Source organism: Phyllobates terribilis, unplaced genomic scaffold (assembly GCF_046119375.1).
Source record: "Phyllobates terribilis strain yellow unplaced genomic scaffold, ASM4611937v1 Scaffold_1__5_contigs__length_1240528914, whole genome shotgun sequence".
Classification (NCBI taxonomy): Eukaryota; Metazoa; Chordata; class Amphibia; order Anura; family Dendrobatidae; genus Phyllobates; species Phyllobates terribilis.
In genome coordinates this window covers 337,021,628-337,046,551 of record NW_027362761.1, presented here as the reverse complement: position 1 = coordinate 337,046,551, position 24,924 = coordinate 337,021,628, and the positions used below count along the sequence as shown (strand labels likewise).

Sequence of the window (24,924 nt, the reverse complement as noted above, 5' to 3'; positions counted from 1 at the left end):
TGTTGTTTTCAGATGAAAGTAAATTTTGCATTTTATTTGGAAATCAAGGTCCCAGAGTCTGGAGGAAGAGTGGAGAGGCACACAATCCAAGCTGATTGTGGTCTAGTGTGAAGTTTCCTAAATCAGTAATGGTTTGGGGAGCCATGTCATTTGCTGGTGTAGGTCCACTGTGTTTTATCAAGACCAAAGTCAGCGCAGCCGTCTACCAGGAAATTTTAGAGCACTTCATGCTTCCCTCTGCCAACAAGCTTTTTAGAGATGGAAATTTCATTCTCCAGCAGGACTTGGCACCTGTCCACACTGCCAAAAGTACCAATACTTGGTTTAAAAACAATAGTATCACTGTACTTGACTGGCCAGCAAACTTGCCTGACCTTAACACCATAGAGAATCTGTGGGGTATTGTCAAGAGGAAGATGAGAGACACAAGACCCAACAATACAGACGAGCTGAAGGCTACTATCAAAGCAACCTGGGCTTCCATAACACCTCAGCAGTGCCACAGGCTGATCGCCTCCATGCCACGCCACATTGATGCAGTAATTGATACAAAAGGAGCCCTGACCAAGTACTGAGAGCATTTACTGAACATACATTTCAGTAGGTCACATTTTGGATTTTAAAATAATTTTTCAAGCTGTTGTTATAAAGTATTCTAATTTAATGAGATAATGACATTTGTGTTTTCATTGGCTGTAAGCCATAATCATCAACACTAACAGAAATAAACACTTGAAATAGATCACTCTGTTTGTAATGATTCTATATAATATATGAGTTTCACTTTTTGGACTGAAGAACTGAAATAAATTAACTTTTTGATGATATTCTAATTTTGTGAGAAGCACCTGCATATGAAGTTTCCTATACAGTGCACCTGGAAAATGGGAATACCACTAAAGGTATGGCACCTATAGAATCTGACTTCTATAAGTGCCATACCTTTAGTGATATTCCCACTTTCCAGATGCATTGTATCCTGTATAGTTTCACCATTGAGTCCTATATTCTTCTATGGCAATCTGTATATCTGAAGAAGATCTAAACTGAGACCGAAACGTCATATATATGTTCACTGTGGATTGAAAATAAATAATCTTTTTTCTACATCAATTGAGTGCTAAGTTCTTCATAGATATTATACTCAAGCATCAGTGACGGCCTCTTTCCCCAGAAACCATCCAGAAAGTTGGTAGGCTGGGGAGTGGTACACTTCAGAAGAGGGAAGATTTTAAAGTGATATTCTCATGTTATTAAATTTTTCCAACTAGACAGCTTGAAAATAGACAGGTTTGCAATTCACTTGCTTTTTCATCTGCTGTCTTTCTCCTACAGTGATAGCTTTTATTTTACCTAGTGTACAGCTTGTTGGCAAAGAGAGAGACTACCATAGCATGGGGTGGGGCATGCAAGGTTCCTTCCCAGCAACGCCCATTTAACACAACCTAAAAAGTCACAACAAATTTTGCAACTTTTCAAAGCTTTTAGTTTTCTTGTGTAAAAGCTTTGATGAATCGGCCCTTATGTGTACACAGGTATTCTGGGGAGAATATCCCAGTACACATAGCACTGCACAAAGGCTGTACAGTTCTATGCTAATGAAGCTATACAGACTTGGTGCGCTGCTGTTGGTAAGAGCCTTCACCACCAGGCATTATGTTAGGTGACACCCTTTGGATGTAAATAGATGTTTTAAATCCTTAACCAAAATTCTCATAGAAATGCAACAGAGATGTTTTCATACTACTAAGTTGAAAAGACATTAAATAATACTTTCTTAAGCAGTCAAGTAGTCTTGGTGCAGAATGTACAAATATTAGTGAGGCCATATGTTAAGCATGTGTTCTACAGCAAAATGACTTCAAATGATGCAAGCTCAAAGGACAAAACATGCCGGTTAGTTTAACTTACAAGAAACATAGTTATGTTTAGACATGTGAAATAATTTCAGCTGGTTTATTAACTGAATAAAGTTAGGGTTTCTTCACAGACCTCGTTTAGACTTTCTGGATCTGCGGTGTACAGAGCGAGAGCTCTCTTTGAAACGTTCACAGTTGACTTCAGGAAAGGAATGCATACAAATAAAAGAAGAGGAGAACATATGAAGCTGTTCAAAGTTCTACTTTCAATCGAGAAACGCTCAGCTGGGAAAGTAAAGGTAGCTGACAATTTAATTATGTTTGTTTTACTAGCAATTAAATAAATTTCAATGTGTCAAGTTTTTATCAATATCATATGTACATGTAACTGGAGGCCATTGACAGAAATTAGTTTTTAGATTTAAATGCTTACTTTTGGAGTTTAGTATTGTCTTGTCTAGCAATTACCCTTGGGTATCATGAGACGCATTATTAATAAAAAAAAATACATTGAACATTTGTAAATTCTGTTTTTGGCTCTGGTAACAAAACTGCAAACTTTTGCCAGCTTCTTGATAAAGAAAGTCTAATGTAATTGCAATAGTTAATTAAGCAGTACAGCGATCCAAATTAAAGCAGATGATTTCCAAATTTGGAAATGTTTGGAAATGCACAGATTCATAATGTCAAGTTCAAGAAAAGTGCTATCCAAATTGCATCCTCGGGCAAATGGCCAAGGCCCAATATTTTCTTCAGTGTAAAAAAAAAAACTGTGGTCCAGATACTAAATGCATTGGGTAGCACCATTCCGGAAGTACAGACTGTTGGTTAGTTCCAAAGGGATATGTAAGACATGCAAGTATCAGATGCCACTGAAGAATTACCATATTTTTTGGACTATAAGACGCACTTTTTTCCTCCAAAATTTTGTGGGAAAGTGGGGGGGGGGTGTCTTATAGTACGAATGTGGTGTATAATATATATATATATATATATATATATATATATATATATATATATATATACATACACATATATATATATATATATACACATATATATATATATACACATATATATATATATATACATATATATATATATACACATATATATATACATATATATATATACACATATATATATATATACACATATATATATATATATATACACATATATATATATATACATACTGTGGCTGGTGGGGGAAGCGGGGGAGAAGTGGGCCACAGGAGCCTACCTGCATCCTACACTGTGCCCGCTGCTAAAGAAAATGAATATTCACTGAATATTCATTCTCCTTAATAGCGCTCACAGTGTAGCCACAGCCGCGGCTTCCTGCTGCAGCTGGGCGATCACGTATGCCTGCTATTAAAGGGCATGAATATTCGCCCCTCTCCACACACATAGGAGTGGAGAGGGGTAAATATTCATGCTCTTTAATAGCGGGCACACACAATCGCCCAGTTGCAGCAGGAGCCGCGATGCGGCTACACTGTGTGCCGGCTATTAAGGACAATGAAGTCACTGCTCCCATGCACACAGTCCCGGCGTGGGGAGCAGTGACTATTCCGGCAGCTCATCTCACCTTGTGAGGGAGCATGGCTGTGACGTCAGGCACGGCTCACACAGTGAGATAAGTGCTGGCAGCAGAGCAGGATGCAGCGCTGGAGCAGAGGGAAGAAAGGTGAGTAGAAGTGTTTATTTTTTTTGTGTGCAGCGTGATGGGGATTAGGGGTGCCATGCATACCAGAAAGAGGAATGAGGGGTCCATGCATACCAGGATGAGGGATGCCATGCATAACAGGATGAGGGATGCCATGCATACCAGAATGAGGGGGACTATGCATACCAGGAAGAGGGATGAGGGGGGCCATGCATACCAATATGAGGGGGCCATGCATAACACAATGAGGGGTGCCATGCATAACAGGAAGAGGGATGAGGGGAGCCTTGCATACCAGGATGAGGAATGAGGGGTGCCATGCATACCAGGATGAGGGGGGCCATGCATACCAGAAAGAAGGATGAGGAAGGCCATGAATACCAGGAAGAGGGGTGCCTTGCACACCAGGATAGGGGTGAGGGGTGCCATGCATACCAGGATAAGGATAAGGGGTGCCTTGCATACCAGGATAGGGATGAGTGCCCTGGTGCCATGCATACCAGGATAAGGATGAGTGGGGCCTTGCATACCAGGATAGGGATGAAGGGTGCCATGCATAACAGGATAGGGATGAGGGGTGCCATGCTTACCAGGATGGGGATGAGGGGTGCCACGCATACCAGGGTGGGGATCAGGGGTGCCATGCATACCAGGATGGAGGGGTGCCATGCATACCAGGATAGAGGGGTGCCATGCATACCAGGATGGGGATGTGGGGTGCCATACATACCAGAATGGGGGATTCGGGTGCCATACATACCAAGATGAGGGACGAGGGGTGTCATGCATACCCGGATGAGGGGTCCATGCATACCAGCATGAGGGGTGACATGCATACCAGGATGAGGGGTGACATGCATACCAGGATGAGGGGGCCACGCATACCAGGATGATGGGTGTCATGCATACCAGGAAGAGGGATAAGGGGTGCCTTGCATACCAGGATGAGGGATGAGGGGTGCCATGCATACCAGGATGAGGGGGGCCATGCATACCAGAAAGAGGGATGAGAGGGCCATGCATACCAGAAAGAGGGGTGCCTTGCACACCAGGATAGGGGTGAGGGGTGCCATGCATACCAGGATAAGGATGAGGGGTGCCTTGCATACCAGGATAGGGATGAGTGCCCTGGTGCCATGCATACCAGGATAAGGATGAGTGGGGCCTTGCATACCAGGATAGGGATGAAGGGTGCCATGCATAACAGGATAGGGATGAGGGATGCCATGCTTACCAGGATGGGGATGAGGTGTGCCACGCATACCAGGATGGGGATCAGGGGTGCCATGCATACCAGGATGGAGGGGTGCATGCATACCAGGATGGAGGGGTGCCATACATACCAGGATGGGGATGTGGGGTGCCATGCATACCAGGATGGGGGATTCGGGTGCCATACATACCAAGATGAGGGACGAGGGGTGTCATGCATACCAGGATGAGGGGTCCATGCATACCAGCATGAGGGGTGACATGCATACCAGGATGAGGGGGCCATGGATACCAGGATGAGGGATGAGGGGTGTCATGCATACCAGGAAGAGGGATAAGGGGGGGGCATGCATACCAGTAAGAGGGATGAGGGGGGCCATGCATACCAGGTAGAGGGGTGGCTTGCATACCAGGATAAGGATGAGGGGTGCCATGCATACCAGGATAAGGATGAGGGGGCCTTGCATACCAGGATAGGGATGAGGGGTGCCATGCATACCAGGATAGGGATGAGGGGTGCCATGCATACCAGGATGGGGGATTGGGGTGCCATGCATATCAGGATGGGGATGGGGGCCACGTATAATAGTAAAGGAGGGCCATATATACCAGGATGGGGGATATTAACAGAATTGGGAGACATTACCCCTATAACAGTGTCAGCAGCAGACCCCCCTCTCCCTTAACAGTGCATCATGACCACATTATTTGCTTACATTTTTTTTTCTATTTTCCTCCTGTAAAACCTAGGTGCGTCTTATGGTCCGATGCGTCTTATAGTCCAAAAAATATGGTAGTATCCCAGAACATTGCACTTATAAAGCTAGAAGCAGCTACAGCTAGGCAGACAGGGTAACAGGTGTTAAAAAAAAGCTTTTATTACCTACCAATTTTTTCCACTGGAGTATTCAAAGGTAGAAATCCTTGTTTGAGAAGCTGGTCCATCATTTCTTCATCATCCGCTTGTATTTCAGACACCATATTGCAGGGGATATAACCAGATCTCCCACAACTTTCACCCCGGTAAAAACCATCTGGATCTTTATCACCATATACCTGAGGACAATATAACGGGTACCAGTCATTTTTGGAAGAAAACATAATTCCGTCTTTTGCAATCAAGATAGCTGACATTTTTTATCATCATACAGTAATTATTAGAGCACATAAAACGTGTAACATTAGTTATTGAGTTGTACTGCAGTAGTTCACACTTTGCTATGCAAATAGGACACCTGACATATCAAGTTTAAAAGCTGGACAGAAAAAGTATGGGATAATATGCTGAAGTACAGTGTCTTTCTTGGGTATAATCCTCTTTACTTAGGTTTAAGAAAATGATGTAGGGTTTTTCTGAGACTGTTGACTCCTGCACACAGTGCTGTCAATTCAATTGTTATACTGTGAAGGGGCAATGGCATAATTAGTTTTCTGTCATGAAAAAAAAAACTCCTTAAAAGGAGTTGTCCATTACTTTTTGCAATTGCCCTACCTTTGCTAGTCTTTATTGCCTGTGAGCGGCGCTATCCTTGGCCGCTCACAGGCATCATGTGACCCCCGGCTGCAGCTGGCTGTGACATCCGCTGATGTCACGTCAAGTTCCAGCTGCAACCGGGAGCGTAACTCAGTGCTGTGTTCCACGGTGAGTGATGGGCTGTGGGAGGGGTTACCCCGCTCGTCACAACCAGCATCCACCGCGCGCTTTTCCTCTCCTCATTAATTGGGAAAGCGCGCGGGGACCGCATCACTGATGTCACGCCTCACTTGACGTGACATCAGCGGAAGGAAGAGACGGCTGCCACTGGGGGTCACGTGATGCCTGTGAGCAGCCAAGGATAGCACCGCTCACAGGCATTAAAGACTACCAAAGGTAATTACAAAAATACGTATAATCACAGTGTAAATACATTGGGGCAATCGTAAAAAGTAGTGGACAACTTCTTTAACATAAGAGCTTCACTGTTTCTTGCATTCTGTATTGAGACGCTTGAAATGGAACCATGTGCAGAGTTGGGTGGGGTGGGGGTGGAGGCACATACACATAAGACGTAATCTTTACTGCTGTATGTTTATAGAGATCTATGGTAACCCTAATCTGATGGGCTGTTATCAGTTCGCATTGATCTGTATAGTATATGGGAAAATATATATATATATATATATATATATATATTATATTACGTTGGAATGTAAAAAAATATATCTAGAAATAAGATGAGAAAAACAAACAAACGCACTTAAAATAGGGTTTTATTCTTTACACATATTTGACATCACTATGAACAGGAGAATTTGAGGATTTTTTTTTTCAAAAGACTGCCTTAAAACAAAAAATTAAAATGTGAATATATTGCATTTTTTCACGTTTCTGTCCATTTTTCCTAAATAAGACTTCTAAATAATTAATAGTAGAGGGTATGGCCCGCAGCACTCCTCCAGCAGAGGAACGCAAAGTCCAACAACGAGGAACTCTACTTGATAACAATTCAAGTATAGGGATGATAGACCGCTTCCAAACCAGTGTATCAAAAAGTACAGCTACGTTTTGACCTGTAGAAGGTCTTTGTACAGCATGCTTGACAAAGATCTGCTACAGGTTGAAATGTCTTTGGCAGAATAAAAATACTTTTTGATACACTATCACCTTGTTTGGAAGCTGTCTATCATCCCTATTTCTAATCAATAAATATCCAGTGTAGTTTTAAATAATAATGTGTGCCATCTAGGGTAAATCACATTTAGAGTACAGTGAAAAGATTAAAACTTTTTAGAAGAAGTAAAATATTTAATCATTCACCTTAATTATTTGTCCTTCCTTAAAGGGAAGCTCTTCTTCTGCAGCATCTGGATTTGGTGACATGGTTCTTGGGTCATAGTCAAAGAGTGCCACAAATATTCGTACTGAATAATCTTCCATCCCCCCATCTGTTTCAGATTCCTCGTACATCCCAGATGACATCTTTTCTCGGCTTCCATAACTATCTAAATAAATTTCCGAAACATATACAACAATCTTTGTATGCTCCACCACTTTGCCAAGTGTCAAAGAGATTGAAGGGATAGCAATGGTATCATGTGCTGCAGTTGCTACATATTCCTTAGCAGAGCTGACTGTATGGCTTATATTTGCAAACAACATGTTTGTGCCTCCAAAGAAAAGCGCAATCTCAGGAACACAATGAGCTTTACGTAGAAGCTGATGACCATGCAATGTGATAAGTCACACAACAACACATACAGTATGGCTGAATGGCAATGATGAACATGAACTTGGTGCTATCCTACCTTTCTTTCCACTAAGCTTAAAGAACCTAGATGTGCTGGGATGGACACAGAAGTGCCTACACACATGCTGCATTACATGCAAGAGAGGTGGCTATTTATCCAGCATAGTAAAAGCCAAGAAAGAACTGATCCAGGCTTTAAGCCTAAAGGGGTTCACTGAAAAAAAGATCTTTTTCTTAGAAGCTACTAGTCAGATACTTATAGTTCTCAAAAACTGACAAGTGGATTATATTACTGGATTTGCTGAGCACCATCAAAACATGTCTGGTAAGTTCAAAAGTAACCTGACACCCTTATTGTACCAGACATAAAAGTTTGAAAAATCTGAAAACATCCTTAAAAAGGAGGAAGAATTTTTTGTTTTGCATACCGTATCTATCCTCAGAGGCCCTGGTACGCTGAAGAGACCACTTCCTGTGTCCTCCAATGCTGCGATAATAAGCTTCTTCTTTTACAGGTGAAATATTTCCCTCACTACCTGACCGAGAACGACCACCTTCACTGTTACTGTCCATTGTAATTTCTAAGGAGAAAAAGGGAAGGAGCTATTAAACATGTCCTTTGAGTCTGGAAGTGAGGACCATGGAGATTGGTACCAATTACAAAGAGGGCTTCTCTTCCAATTAAGTGTTTTAAATTTGTAAAATTTAAACGCCCATCCAACCAAATCTTTCTTATATCTTATTTTAAGGAGTTTCATTTCATTTTTGAAGCACCCATGAACCTGAATATGTGAATATTAGTCCAAAATCAAAGCAATAAATTCCTAAGAAGATTTTTTCATGGAAACCAAAGATGGTGCCCATGTTATAGCTTGATCTTCTGTCAGGAGAACATTTTCTTGTTTCTATATAATCTTATACTCTTATAAATAAAACTTTTTATGATTAACAAGCACTTTTTAAAAAGTGACAAACTGCAAAATGATAAGCCGGTGTCACTTTTAGCTTTAGGTTTCACTAAAATAACATACAGACATGGAACTTTGTGACAACACACTTGGGCTTCGACAAACTTCTGGGATGACTTAAGTGGATGGAATGGCTATGTACCAAGTGATCAGGAGGACAATTTACCATTGAAATCCTGCTGACATTAGTTAAGTACAAGAGATTACACACAATATTCCATATTTAAGTTAGTCATGGTTGCTGTTGAATACATACACAATGTAAGCAGCCATTGAATGGAATAAGTCATGATGTCACAGTCTAAAAATACATACTGTGTCCTGTCTAATCCAAGGCATCAGATTTTCTTAACTTAATTTGTTTTAACATTTAGCCCATAGAATGGCTACCTTTTATGTGTAAGTTGTGCAAAATCAAGCTGCGAATGGCTTATACTACATTTTCTTATAATTATTGAATGAGCCATGTTGAAAATTCACTCAGATGTGTTTAAGCCAGGCGATACTCTTCTCCAGGAGGCAGAGATATTTCAGTATTACAGTGACCCATGCCTTAAGTTCTGAATTATGGTGTGGGTCTCTCCAAGATAATGGATTAAGATTAGAAGCTTGACAAACCCATGGGTGCCTCAAAATGGCCCTCATAAAAGGCTTGGTTAGAGGTATATGAATTAGGCACTTTTACAAATTTAAACTTTAAAATTGCATTTTGGGTCAAATTTTTTATCACTTGACTGCTGACTACATCCTTAAGGACATATATTCTACTACAAATGATTGTATTAAACAATATAAGGGTTGTTAATTCTATTTTCTTCAGTCTAATTTTGATACTAATGAGACGCTTACAAAACATACATTAATGTTATATGAACTTGGAATGAAAATGAGTCATGTGAAAGAATGTGTGGATGAACAACATTAAATACAACATTAAAACATGTAACAATTTTTGCTGTATAACTGTAGTGTAAAATCAGACTTTGTTTTAATGGTTTACTTTATCAATATTTGGTAAATTAATATTGCAGAGGGAAGAAATAAATGTAACAGTAGTATAAAACACAATTAAAAGTTTAAATACAAAACACAGTAAATCATTTTAATGTTACTAATGATATAGATTAAATGATCGCAGTGTAAAATATGGGCACATACAGTGGGAAAAATAAATATTTGATACACTGCCGATTTTGCAAATTCCCACCTACAAAGAATGGAGAGGTCTGAAATTTTTATCGTAGGTACACTTCACTTACCAACAAGCAAAAATTCTGTCCCTCACAGACTTGTTAGTTTTTCTTTAAGAATCCCTCCTATTCTGCACTCTTTACCTGTTTTAATTGCACCTTTTTAAATTCATTACCTGTATAAAAGACACCTGTCCACTTAATCACACTCCGACCTCTCCACCTTGGCCAAGACCAAAGAGCTGTCTAAGGACACCAGGGACAAAATTGTAGACCTGCACAAGGCTGGGATGGGCTACAGGACAATAGGCAAGCAGCTTGTTGAGAAGGCAACAACTGTTGGCATAATTTTTAGAAAATGTAAGAAACACAAAATGACTGTCAATCTTCCTCGGTCTGTCGCTCCATGCAAGATCTCGCCTTGTGGGGAAAGGATGATTCTGGGAAAGGTCGGGAATCAGCCCAAACTACAGGACCTGGTCAATGAACTGAAGAGAGCTGGGACCACATTCTCAAACATTACAATTAGTAACACACTACGACGTCATAGATTAAAATCCTGCAGGGCACACAAAGTCCCCCTGCTCATGCCAGCACATGTCCAGGCCTGTTTGAAGTTCGCCAATGACCATCTGGATATTCCAGAGGAGGCATGGGAGAAGGTCATGTAGTCAGATGAGACAAAAATAGAACTTTTTGATATCAACTCCACTCGCCGTGTTTGGAGGAACAAGATGAGTAGAACCCCAAGAACACCATCCCAACCGTGAAGCATGATGGGGGAAATATCATACTTTTGGGGTGCCTTTCTGCAAAGGTGACACGATGACTGCACCGTATTGAAGGGAGGATGGATGGGGTCATGTATCGTGAGATTTTGGCCAACAACCTCCTTCCCTCAGTAAGAGCATTGAAGATGGGTCGTGGCTGGGTCTTCCAGCTTGACAATGACCCAAAACACACATCCAAGCAACTAAGGATTAGCTCCTTACGAAGCATTTCAAGGTTCTGGAGTGATGTAGCCAGTCTCCAGACCTGATCCCAATATAAAATCTTTGGAGGGAGCTGAAACTCAATGTTGCCCAGCGACAGCCCCAAAACCTGAAAGATCTAGGGAAGATCTATAAGGAGGAGTGGCCAAAATCCCTGCTGCAGTGTATAAAAACTTGGTCAACAACTACAGGAAATGTCTGACCTCTGTAATTGCAAACAAAGGTTTCTGTACGAAATAATAAATATGTTTTTCTATTGTATCAAATACTTGTTTCATGCAATAAAATGCTAATTAATAGTGATGAGTGAGCACTAAAATGCTCGGGTACTCGTTGTTCGAGTCGAGAAAATTGGAATGCTCGAGTGCTCGGTCCGAGCATCGAGCTCAATGTAAGTCTATGGGAAACTCAAGCATTTTTCCAGCGTGCCTCCCCTCCCCGGTCTTCTGACTCCCAGATCACTGCTGTCAAAGTATTATGCCACTTTTACGGACTCACAATAAAACATAAAAAAACGAAACCAAAATGGATTTTCCTGGGAAAAATGTTAAGGAATATCCTTTCCAGGGTAATATCTTGTATATAAGGCAAAATAATTATACAAAGATAAAAATGCTCGTCCACACCTTGGGCTATGTTCACACGTAGCGTTTTTGTTGCGTTTTTGCACTTTTGCATTGCTTTCAACTGTGCAAAATACATTTACCAGTAAATGTCATTTTAACATTTTCCTACCTTATCTTCCCATGTGGTGTGTGAGATATGATCAGACACATCTATACAGTGCTGAAAAGACATGGGAACAGCATGGGGAAGACCCCTGGAAGCATCTCTGACTCCCAGGTCACTGCCTAAAACTGTGGTCATCAGTCGTGATCCTATATTACTGCAGTAATAATACAGACATTTTTGGCAACGTGACAAATATTAAACTCCATTTAAAATGGGTAAGGTGTGTGGGAAGTGGATGTTATAGTGATGGTGATAGTGCACGCAGAGGCCGTGGGCAAGATGAAACTGTGCATGCTGAGGGAGCACAACAAACACCCACATGTCAACTACCTTCCTGTCCCAATTTCTAGGGGGCCGCAAATAATGTTCTCCCCATGTTTGTGTGGGTTTCCCACTCAGTAAAAAAGCACCCATAGAGTGTCCTGGAACCTTCACACGGACTTTTCTTAGCCAGGGCTGCTTCTCAGCTGGGTTGGACAGGTCCAAAAGAGAACCGGAGAATCCTCCGGTGGGCCCTGGCTTCTCCTTCAGGGGAGTTCTTAGCGCAAACCTTTCAGCTGCTATGGGGCTCTTGAGCGGGGGAGAAAGGTGGGCACTCAGAATAAAATCCTCTGGTGGGCCCAATGTTCTTCAGTCTGACACTGCTTTTTTTATTTCACCACAGCCATATTTTTTAGCTTGGTGAAAGGACTGGCATAGAGGGAAACCGTATCTACTCTGGCTGTTATTTCTCCAAGGAAGTCCTCAAATGCAGCTTGTTGCATAAGCAATGGCAGCCCGTGCAACATCAGCTCACACATCTCGGTGGTGCTTCGACACACAAAGGTCTTTCTTTGGACCTTGATTTTCATGACTGCAAAGATGGGCAATGGCATGATCTGCTATGCGGTGAGAAATAACATGCATAGCACGTCCAATCCACAGTAAAAAAAAAAAAAAAGCAGCCATAGAGTGTCTGGGAACCTTCACACAGACTTTTATTAGCCAGGGCTGCGTCTCGGAGATAGTTGTATTTCATCACAGCCATATTCTTTAGGTCGGATGAAAGGACTGGCATACAGGGAAACTGTATCTACTACGGCTGTCATTTCTCCGCCACCAGGTTCCGGCCATTGTCACACACGAACATTCCTGGCTGTATGTTCAGCGGTGAAAGCCGCAGATCTGCCTGCCGTGTTACAACTTTCAACAACTCTGCAGCGGTGTGCGGTTTGTCACCTAAGCATTAAGCATATTAGCTTCAGCACAGCCTATTGCCACTTGGCTAAAGCAGTGCTGCAGTGCTTCCAGCTTGTGACTGATGTGGTCATTTCGGAAATGGAGGCCAAACAGGAGGAGGAGGTGCAGGAGCTGAACAATGTGATTACATTGAGGTTACATTGGCGACTCTGGTTTTTATACTAAAGAAAGATCCTACTGTGTTTTTATGGGTTTTTTTACGTCTCTTCAAATGTGTATTGGAGTACGTCCACTCCTTAATAATGGGAAGGACAATTCAAATAGATTCTATATTCTAGAATATTAACTGTATTATCTGAAATTTGTTTACAAATGAGGTATCGCAGTATGGATAGCGTATTACACCGATCCAACCAATTATTATTGCCTTACACTGCATGCTGCTGGTGCTGCCCAAATAAATTAAAATATATTCTATTCCCTATAGATAACACTGTTAGATGCATTTACAATAGGGACAAGAGCTGCTAGGTGGTATCATCAGCTTCAGATGAGTGTTGTTCGTGTTCATTCTGGTCGCATAAATGTCTTTCACAGTCCATAACTTTTGTTTTTAGTATTTTTTTGGCCTTATATATACAAGTCATTACCCTGGAAAGAATGTTTCTTAACATTTTCCCATTTTACCTTGTTTTTGTAGATTTTTTTTCAGTCCATAAAAGTGGCATAATACTCTGCCAACATTGTTCACAGATATGCTATTTGTCAACGATCAACTGTGAGTGAATAGGTTTGAACCCACATCTGCAGTACTTTAAATGGAGTGTAATATTTGACAAGCTCACAAAAATTGCTGGATTATTACGGCAGTCATATGGGATCACATCAGATCACTGAAAAAAAGTTTCTCTGCTTTCACAATACAGTAATGTGAATAAAATAAAAAAACAAATGGAGCAGTAAAATGGTGTACACCGACACACTGCTACAAGCTGTTATGTTCTGCAACTTAGAACTAAGGAAAAGGAGGGAAAAGCTGTCCCTGCACTGAGACTCAGCTTAACCCTATGCTGGGGTGGGTGCCCTATTCCTTGTGAATAGCTCCACCGAAACTCCTGCACTGAACTCAAACGAAGACCTGAAGGAAGGGGAAAGGGGTCCCTAAAAGATCTAAGGACTGGGAGCAAAAACAAGAGACCTCCTAACAGAAGTGTTAGTTGCAGAAACGAAGATTAAAGGGAACAAAACTGGTGGAACAAGAAGTCCCAGGATATCAATTGTCCAAAGCACAAAGAACTTAACAAGGCAACTTAGCCAGAGCACAAGCGTAACAACACTGATGTCCAGCGGGGAATGGGGGACAGGTGCTGAGTAATAAAGAGTGAAGAGATCATGTGACCAAGACACCCAGCACCAGAGGAAAAGACTAGAAGCCAGCAAACCACAACAAGATGGCCGATAATAAAACAACATAGACTAACACAAACTCTAAATGGAGGACAATATTTTCCACATTCACTACAATTGGATGGATTTGTAACGCAGTTATATGTGATACGTCTGACTGACACCCACGGTTTTATTAATATTCACAGCGACCTCATGTGAATAGCTTCACTGACACACTGCTACAAACTGCTTATGGAGGACAAAAATGGCTGAAATTGGACTGCAGTTATATGTGATATGTCTGACGGACAACCACTTGTATTTTACTATTCTTCACATCAACCACATCTGAATAGCTTCACTGTACACTGCTACAAACTCTAAATAAGATAAGATAAGATATACTTTATTTATCCCGGAGGAAATTGCGGTATCACAGCAGCAGAACACAGATCTCGAACATGACACATATGATAACATAACATTTGGAATGCTTTAGACATTGCTTTTCAGACATTTGTTAAACACCCCCATAGCTGTTGGAACAAACGATCTCCTGTATTTTTCCTTTTTACACCTTAGTGTAAATGGAGGCCAGAAATGACTGGATTTGTAACGCACTTATATGTGATACGTATGATGGACACCCACGGTTTTAAATAGTGGCACTGCAGTTTACTATTCTTCACAGCGACCTCATGTGAATACAGTCATGGCCAAAAGTATTGAGAATGAGACAAATAGTAATTTTTCCAAAGTTTACTGCTTCATTTTTTGTAATGGCAATTTGCATATACTCCTGAATGTCAGAGTGATCAGCTTAACAGCAATTACTGTACTTGCAAAGTCAATATTTGCCCAGAAAATGAACTTTACCCCCCAAAACACATTTCAACATCATTGCAGTCCTGCCTTAAAAGGAGCAGCTAACATCGTTTTAGTGATTGATCCATTAACACAGGTGTGGGTGTTGATGAGGACAGGGCTGGCGATCAATCAGTCATGATTAAGTAAGAATGACATCACTGGACACTTTAAAAGGAGGCTGGTTCTTGGTATCATTGTTTCTCTTCATTTAACCATGGTTATCTCAAAAGAAACACGTGCAGCCATCATTGCACTGCACAAAAATGGCCTAACAGGGAAGAGTATCGCAGCTACAAAGATTGCACCTCAGTCAACAATCTATCGCATCATCAAGAACTTCAAGGAGAGAGCTTCCATTGTTGTCAAAAAGGCTCCAGGGCGCCCAAGAAAGACCAGCAAGCGCCAGGACCGTATCTTAAAACTGTTTCAGCTGTGGGATCGGACTACCAGCAGTGCCGAGCTTGCTCAGGAATGGCAGCAGGCTGGTGTGAGTGCTTCTGCACGCACTGTGAGGCGGAGACTCTTTGAGCAAGGGCTGGTTTCAAGGAGGGCAGCAAAGAAGCCACTTCTCTCCAGAAAAAACATCAGGGACCGACTGATATTCTGCAAAAGGTAAAGGGAGTGGACTGTTGAGGACTGGGGCAAAGTCATTTTCTTTGATGAATCCCCTTTTCGATTGTTTGAGACATCTGGAAAACAGCATATTCGGAGAAGAAGAGGTGAGCGCTACCACCAGTCTTGTCTCATGCCAACTGTAAAGCATCCTGAAACCATTCATGTGTGGGGTTGCTTCTCAGCCAAGGGAATCGGCTCACTCACAGTCTTGCCTAAAAACACAGCCATGAATAAAGAATGGTACCAGAATGTCCTCCAAGAGCAACTTCTCCCAACCGTCCAAGAGCAGTTTGGTGCCCAACAATGCCTTTTCCAGCATGATGGAGCACCTTGCCATAAAGCAAAGGTGATAACTAAATGGCTCATGGAACAAAACATAGAGATTTTGGGTCCATGGCCTGGAAACTCCCCAGATCTTAATCCCATTGAGAACTTATGGTCAATCATCAAGAGACGGGTGGACAAACAAAAACCAACAAATTCTGGCAAAATGCAAGCATTGATTATGCAAGAATGGACTGCTATCAGTCAGGATTTGGTCCAAAAGTTGATTGAGAGCATGCCAGGGAGAATTACAGAGGTCTTGAAGAAGAAGGGGCAACACTGCAAATATTGACTTGCTGCATTAACTCATTCTAACTATCAATATAACCTATTGGTACTCATAATATGATTGCAATTATATTTCTGTATGTGATATAAACATCAGACAAACACTAATAAAAACCAGAGGCCAGCAGATCATGTGAAAATATAATTTTGGTGTCATTCTCAAAACTTTTGGCCATGACTGTAGATACACTGACACACTGCTACAAACAGCAAACGGAGGACAGAAATGGCTGGCTTTGTAACGCAGTTATATGTGATACGTTTGACAGACAACCACGGTTTTAAATAGTGGGCTTGTAGTTTACTATTCTTCATAGCAACCATGTGTGAATAGCTTTACTGACACACTGCTACAAACTCTAAATGGAGGCCAATATTTTCCACGGTCACTACAAATTTCTGGATTTTTATCGCTGTAATATGGAAAAGATCCGGCTGTATTCTGCAGTGCTAACAAGCAAATGGAGCAAAAAAATGGTGTACTCTGTATTGCTTTTTAAGCAAATAACCAGGATTAAGATAAAAAAATTAGCCCTGGCCCCTGATATCTGGGGCTATGTCTACAAATATCTGTAACAGCAGGATCAGGCAGAACGTGCAATGGAGCCTCTTGTGCTGCATACACTGCCACAAACCCTGCCTGCCTGCTTTGCTCTTTAAGCAAATAATCAGGATTAAGATAAAAAAAAATAGCACTGGCCCCTGATATCTGGGCCTATGTCTACAAATATCTGTAACAGCAGGATCAGACAGAACGTGCAATGGACCCTCTTGTGCTGCATACACTGCCACAAACCCTGCCTGCCTTGCTTTTTAAGCAAATAATCAGGATTAAGATAAAAGAAAAAATCAGCCCTGACCCCTGATATCTGGGGCTATGTCTACAAATATCTGTAACAGCAGGATCAGACAGAACGTGCAATGGACCCTCTTGTGCAGTATGCACTACCACAAACCCTGCCTGCCTAACTCCTGATATCACTACTGAATATATGCAGCTGGATTAGTTCTCAGTAGGACTGTTAGTTCTGATGGATATATAGATATGCTGTGGAATACCTATACTAACTAATAAACAAACAAATCTCTCCATCACTCAGCAACAACTCTCCTTACTTTGCCTGTTTCTGGAGTAGACTGTGACGAGCCTAGCGTCACCAGGTGTTAAATAGACCCGGCGAGGCTATGCGGCCAGCCAATCACTGTAATGCCACAACCAACATGGCTACGGCATTACAGTGCGTGGCATGCAATCCCTGCTTGTTCATTGGTTCTCTAAAGAGCGCCAAACATGCAGGGCGGGTACCCGAGCTCCCAGCTGAACAACCCGGAAATACTTGCGGAGCGCTGAGCATGTCGAGCAGGGTATTGTTCGGGCGAGTACCGAGTAGTGGCGAGCACGTTCGCTCAACACTACTAATTAATTATGTAAAAATCATACAATATGATTTTCTGAATTATTTTTTTCGATTCTGTCTCTCACAGTTGAAGTGTATCTACGATAAAAATTACAGACCTCCATTCTTTGTAGGTGGGAAAACTTGCAAAATCGGCAGAGTATCAAATACTTATTTTCCCCACTGTAGCAAACATTGGGTCTCAATTATGCATAAATATACCACTAAAAGGTAATAAAAAGAGCAGTACAGAAGAAAAACAGTACTGTGTTAGTCAAATACAGCATAATGAGTAAAATATGATGATAGTAGAAAAGAAAAAGATAAAATTCAAGAACACATTAAAACTGATACGTAAAATATTAGATAATCCAAGCAAAGGAAGTAGAACTGAGGCTGTGTGCCCACAATGCGTTTTTTAAGCATTTCCGCAGTGGCAAAAACGCTGGTAGAAGGCCTGCCATGTCCCCCAATGATAATCCGCATGTGCTGTGCACATGCTGCGGAAATTTCCGCTGCGGATTATCATTGCGGAAAAAAATGCAGCACTACCAATTATTTTGCGTAAGTGCTGCGTTTTCGCCGCCACTGACTTGCATTAGAACGCGCCAATTCCGCAAGACTGCATCTGTACTTGCGTAATTGGCGCATTCTAATGTGCGGATGGTACCCGGGTGTAGAGGAGAGGAGAGTCTCATCCACACCCAGGTACCATTAAAAAAGCTGTAAAAAAAAGAATAAAATAAAAAATAAATGTATACTTACCTTCTGGCAGCCCGCGCTGCGCTCCTCCTTGCTTCCCGACACTTCGCGATGGAATGAAGGACCTGCGCTGACGTCAGAGTCATGTGAAGGGTCACGCGACGCTGACGTCGTCTGGTCCTTCAATCCACCGCTGCCAGCAGCCGGGACGGTGAAGCAAGACAGCGCGGGCCATCGGAGGATAAGTATACATTTATTTTTTTATTTTTTGACATTCTCTCGGTCACACTATATAAATCCATGCCGTTTGCATGGATTTATATAGTGTGACCTAGTTGACAAGCACTTTCCAAGTGATTCTAAAATCGCTTGGAAAGTGCTTGTCAACCCGCATGCGGAAATGCATGTGAAGAACGCTTCACATCCGCTTGTCCCTGGCAGGAAAACGCATGTACAATCCGCATGTACAATCCACATGCGTTTTTTTCTGCCAGGGAGATGCAGAAACGCTCAGGAAAAAATCCTGAGCATTTCTGCATCAGGGGCACATAGCCTGAATGTATATTACTGTTTGATATACTCTTTTCCTTCATCTTATTTAACATTGATATGACATTTGTTTCAATCTGCCATGCATTTTAAGCTTGGTATCCTGCATCCACTTATTACCTTGGGTAAATGTTTTTTGTATTAGCTAGCAGTTTAGTCTCTCACTTCGTGGTTCCTACAATGCGACATACATGTGACCTACTCTCCATTGAACTGCCCCACTTGAACTCCCTTGTTCTCCATTGCATTAATTCGTTAGTCCCTAATATGCGGATTAATAAGTCGTATCATGGGGTGTTACTAATCATAGTCATAATTAACATTCACCCCATCTTTCCATGTTCTATACCAAAGTTAATAGTTGAGACTAGCCCAGGATGGAAGGAGATATATGGGCATTAGGCGAGGCAGATCTCTTTTTATGACTGAGAAAGGGCCCAGCAACCCACAATGTAAGACATAAGTTCTGACAGCTTGCAGACTTACATGCTAAAGTGCGTTGTGTGCAAAGAAGAAGTAAATCAGATAATACATCTTAACGAACAAGGCAACGTGAAGAGTTAATTGACAGATTGGAACCCAATCCAGGGAGGCCATTTAAACGGTACAGAACTTTGCTCAGGGGGAAGAAAAAGGCCCAATTAAAGGGGATTGAAAGCAGAGGGAACTGTATCAGAAGGATGCTAGGGAACAATTGTCTACATTGAAAGGACGCTATGGTTGCCATATTGGGACATGAAATCTCCTTCGGAGAGCAGTGGACTTTCAAGGTACTATTGAGGTGGTCATACCGACATACCTCGAGCAGTGGTGTCCTCATTAGTCAGTTGGGAGCTGAGACTAGCTGTGAGGGGCCGTAGCGTTTCAGCTCGACCCATACGGCCCTCACAGAGGAAGACAGAGCTTCCCATAAGAGTTTGCTGGACTGTCGTGAGAGGCAGGATTGTGAAGTGCAAGGAAAAAGTAGTGTAATTAAATGTAACCGTAAAAAGGCCCATGCCTGCTTAATGTAAGTGAAACAATCGTGAAGCATTGTACCTTTTATCTGATGTACATAGCTCTTAACAAGTTACTGTTCAGTAAAAAGAAGTTTATTTTTGGATTATAGTCTCCCTCACTCATCTCTGTAACATATGGTCCTGTCCTGCTAAATACAATGGCAACATGCTGTCTGCAGAGGGGTATCGCCCAGGTAAAAAGAACACAAATACCTAGCCAGGACCCCCATTTTCATGTAGCGTGGTGGGGCATGGAAAACGAGTGCCTCGTCCACGGCTACCATCCTGCACCATGTTACATATTCTAAGAATAGTTTCACTGTATAAAAAAACAGCAGTTTTTTAGCAGTTATTTTCAGAAGTAAATGGGAAGAGATGGGAAACATAGTGTAAGGACTTCTTCCTTTGTACCTATATGCCTCCTTTCTGCTGGCTTCTGGCTTTGGCTTAAAAACCTTCATCAAAAACTGCAGTGATTTTCTAAAAAAACATGGTGTGTGCAATCAACCCAAACTGTCATTAAAATAAAAAGTATACCTCTAATATATTTGTGGTTTTGAAGTTGTGATGCTATATCATATTGGGGTCAGTCATAGGAGAGCTCTATGGATGCAAAATATCATGACTGTGGTCATGTTACAAGGCTTTAACATGAATAAAACATCACAGTCTACGATTAGTGTCATCTGAGAATCAGGCAGCTATGATAAAGGGCAGCATTTTTAAAACAAAAAGCGTATTTGTAATTCGGGCATAATATAGAGGTTTTTAAAGCTAAGAGGGAACCGGTCACCTCCAAAAACGCTATGTATCTGTGAATAAGAGATTAAAAGGGTTGCCCGGCCTTAGGCCACAAGACTTGTGAATCCTCACATTGCACGCACTGCACACTGTGAGGATTCTCCGATGCTGGCGCCGAGAGCGGCGGGCATGTGATTTGCATACATATGTGATTTGCATGCATGCGGTCATGTGCCGACCAGATGTATGCGGCCACGCTCAATGTAACTGTATTGAGCGAGGCTGGACACATAGCATACTTGCAGTCACATGACCACCCACTCCAAGCGCAGGCAACGGAGAATCCTCATAGCGCACAGTGCATACATTGTGAGGATTCAGAAATCTACAGCCACAGAGTGACTGCAAACTTCTAACATAAGGCCCCTTTAATCTGCAGGTTAATAGCGGTAAAAGAATGTTAGGCTGCTTTACTGGAGCACCAGCTACAGGGAGAAAAATAACTTATATCCTCCCTTCATTTTCTCCCTGTAGCGGCTGCTGCAGTAAGGCAGACTAATATGATTTTAACGCTATTTATCTGCAGAATAACACCATATCTGTAGGTAAGTGTATAGTACCAACCAGGGCTGGGTTCCCTCACTTCAAGGGTCCAATATCAGCAGCAAGGTCTGCCTCTATGGTATTTACACCCTTGGAGGAGGGGTGGCATGATAATATTGTCTATTGCAAATTGCCCTGTACAACCATGGTGAATTTTATTAATAGACATCTAATGATCTAACAAAAAAAATGCTGGGTACATTTTTATCATATTAAAGCTTACTGCACTTACAGCATGAAATAACAAAAAACACAATACACAAAGCAGCAGTCTATCCAACTAACCAATAGAAGGGACCATCATAGGTCGTGGTCTTTGTTGCACCGTACTACCATGAGGAAACCTCCGCACGGGGTGATCAGCTCTTTCTGTCCTTCCCAATGTAGAGTGATTGCCTAGAAGCTAAACATAAACACAGACAATTACAAAGGTGCGGAATATATGTATTCGAAATTACAACTTAAAGCAGAAGCTCTAAAGGCAACTAAACTGGACTTTTAACTGAAAGGTTAGCTGAAAGATAACAATAGATGAAAACACCACCGGACGCTACTTAGATATATTTAACTAGCATGTTCCTGTAATGTAAAATGTAATCACTAGAGTCATGTATATAGTGAGAATTTGTGTGACACACAATTACTACACAGACTTGGTACACTGACATAATATATATAGCATTTTAACACAGAATATTTGTATGGTTTCACTGTATAACGTAAGATAATCACAGACTTGTGCTTCTGTACGCGATTCAAGAATTTTACATATAGTTCTCCATATTCTTAATGTTCCCATACACAATATATATCTGTCAGTTGAATGATGGTATAGCTGATCATTCAACCGTCAGCTATCAATCCCGAATTGTCCTTACAGAGGGATGCTGCACTCGCTCTGCTGAGTTTTTCTGTGTCCTCTACAAGAGAGTCTCTACAATTGGCGGCATATGTAGAGAAGAGAAAATAATCGGAATTTCTAAAATCGGACTTGCCGGATCCTTATCTTCCCCAACATCATCTGTCGGGGGAGAGTCAGGAGGGCCCCACACACATTAATGTTTCAATCGAGCCCAACAATATTGGCAAGTTTGGCTGCCTTTAGTGTAATATGTATAAACATTTCAAGCATACAGGCCCGTAACATGTGGGTACATAACTCTAGGGGTCTGAGGCTTTTAAATTCAAATACGATGGGCTATATATATGGAACAAAATGCAGTGAAAACTCTTTGAGATGACTACCCAAAATTGCATTGAAGGGTGGTCTTCTATGATGCGGATGTACATTATTTGTAAATCACATTATTAATTCCCTTTTTTGGGCTGTATTATTGTTTTTTTTGTATATACTGTATAACCACATCTATTTTGTAAGGGGGGTCTTATAACAGATATCTATTTCTGGGCAACCGAATCAGTATTTATTTGTTAAGACATATCCATTCAGTATACCTATGAGTAAGGACCTGTCACAGTCCAAAACGAGTAAAGTGTGAATGTACCTTTGGATTCCAGTTATTGTATCTATTATTTTTAATGGATTTTTTAATAAATTGGATTTTTAACATATCCTTCAGTGCTGGATTACTTTCTCCCTTCTATGCGAGTACTCTTCTCAAAGAAGGTGGTCAGCATGCATGATACTGTATATGGATGAACTGAAAATTTGTCTCAGGAAATCTGGTCTAGATTAAGGTGTGGTCTTCTCAAAGAGGTGACAGTACATTATATAGCATATGGTCATATTAATTAAAGTCTTTCCTATAAAGAAAAAAATGGTAACACAAGGACGTAACACACTACTGGTAAATACCTTTGAATTAATTCTAAAAAAGATGTTATTTAATAGCTGTTTATCAGTGACTATATTCAGATACGAATTGAGATTACTTTAAATACATCAGAATGGCCATGCAGGGACCCATCAAACTCCCACTTTTATGGCATTTTAATTGACAATGGTGTTTTCCTGCAATAAGCAAATAGACTTTTAGCCTCTTCAGAGAGGGAGACAAAGAGGGCTAAAAGTCTAGTACCACCTAGTGGATGTAGCAATCCTAAAAGTCAATATTGACCCTTTAATGAGTCTTGCCAAATGACTTAGTACAAATGGAGAGTCTGGTTAGGCTTCTTATCCTAAGTCTTGTGGCAAGGCTCATTAAAGGGTCGATACTGACTTTTAGGATCATACCCCCAATAGGTGGCACCAGAGTTCATGTCCTCTTCTTCTCTAAAGAGGCTATTTGCAAATTTTAATTCCCAGAGGAGCAGTACATAACCTATAAGTCTCCTTACGTTGGCTTGGCACTCACCACAAGGAGAAACATTCCACCTTAGTCTTCCTGAGATAATGCTTGCTATAAGGTAAATACAGTAAAAAAAAATTATAGTCCTCTTACTAGGATTTCTTGAGTCACCCCCACAGGTCTGTTTGTACACTGCTCAAAAAAATAAAGGGAACACTCCAATAACACATCCTAGATCTGAATGAATGAAATATTATCATTGAATACTTTGTTCTGTACAAAGTTGAATGTGCTGACAACAAAATCACACAAAAATCATCAATGGAAATCAAATTTATTAACCAATGGAGGCCTGGATTTGGAGTCACCCCCAAAATTAAAGTGGAAAAACACACTACAGGCTGATCCAACTTTGATGTAATGTCCTTAAAACAAGTCAAAATGAGGCTCAGTATTGTGTGTGGCCTCCACGTGCTTATATGACCTCACTACAATGCCTGAGCATGCTCCTGATGAGGTTGCGGATGGTCTCCTGTGGGATCTCCTCCCAGACCTGGACTAAAGCATCCGCCAACTCCTGGACAGTCTGTGGTGCAACGTTACATTGGTGGATGGAGCGAGACATGATGTCCCAGATGTGATCAATTGGATTCAGGTCTAGGGAACGGGCGGGCCAGTCCATAGCTTCAATGCCTTCATCTTGCAGGAACTGCTGACACACTACAGCTACATGAGGTCTGGCATTGTCCTGCATTAGGAGGAACCCAGGGCCAACCGCACCAGCATATGGTCTTACAAAGGGTCTGAGGATCTCATCTCGGTACTTAATGGCAGTCAGGCTACCTCTGGCGAGCACATGGAGGGCTCCAAAGAAATGCCACCCCACACCATTACTGACCCACTGCCAAACCGGTCATGCTGAAGGATGTTGCAGGCAGCAGATCGCTCTCCACGGCGTCTCCAGACTCTGTCATGTCTGTCACATGTGCTGAGTGTGAACCTGCTTTTATCTGTGAAGAGCACAGGGCACCAGTGGCGACTTTGCTAACCCTGGTGTTCTGTGGCAAATGCCAACTGTCCTGCATGGTGCTGGGCTGTGAGCACAACCCCCATCTGTGGACGTTGGGCCCTCATACCACCCTCATGGAGTCGGTTTCTAACCGTTTGTGCAGAC

General features: G+C 41.7%; 1 protein-coding gene across 24 annotated transcripts in view; it reads right to left on the bottom strand.

Annotated features, from left to right (window-relative positions):
- RIMBP2 (RIMS binding protein 2) overlaps window positions 1–24,924 on the bottom strand; it is a 711,286-nt gene that overhangs the window by 68,620 nt on the left and 617,742 nt on the right. For 16 of the 24 annotated variants that reach the window (XM_073676113.1, XM_073676112.1, XM_073676109.1 and 13 more), the window contains 5 exons: window positions 21,787–21,904; window positions 8,396–8,548; window positions 7,538–7,722; window positions 5,628–5,796; window positions 1,993–2,058 (listed from right to left, as the gene is read on the bottom strand). In XM_073676113.1, coding sequence (XP_073532214.1) covers window positions 1,993–2,058; window positions 5,628–5,796; window positions 7,538–7,722; window positions 8,396–8,548; window positions 21,787–21,904 — 691 coding nt within the window. The remainder of the gene's footprint in view (window positions 1–1,992; window positions 2,059–5,627; window positions 5,797–7,537; window positions 7,723–8,395; window positions 8,549–21,786; window positions 21,905–24,924) is intronic. The other 8 variants (XM_073676119.1, XM_073676133.1, XM_073676128.1 and 5 more) reach the window with 3 other exon arrangements.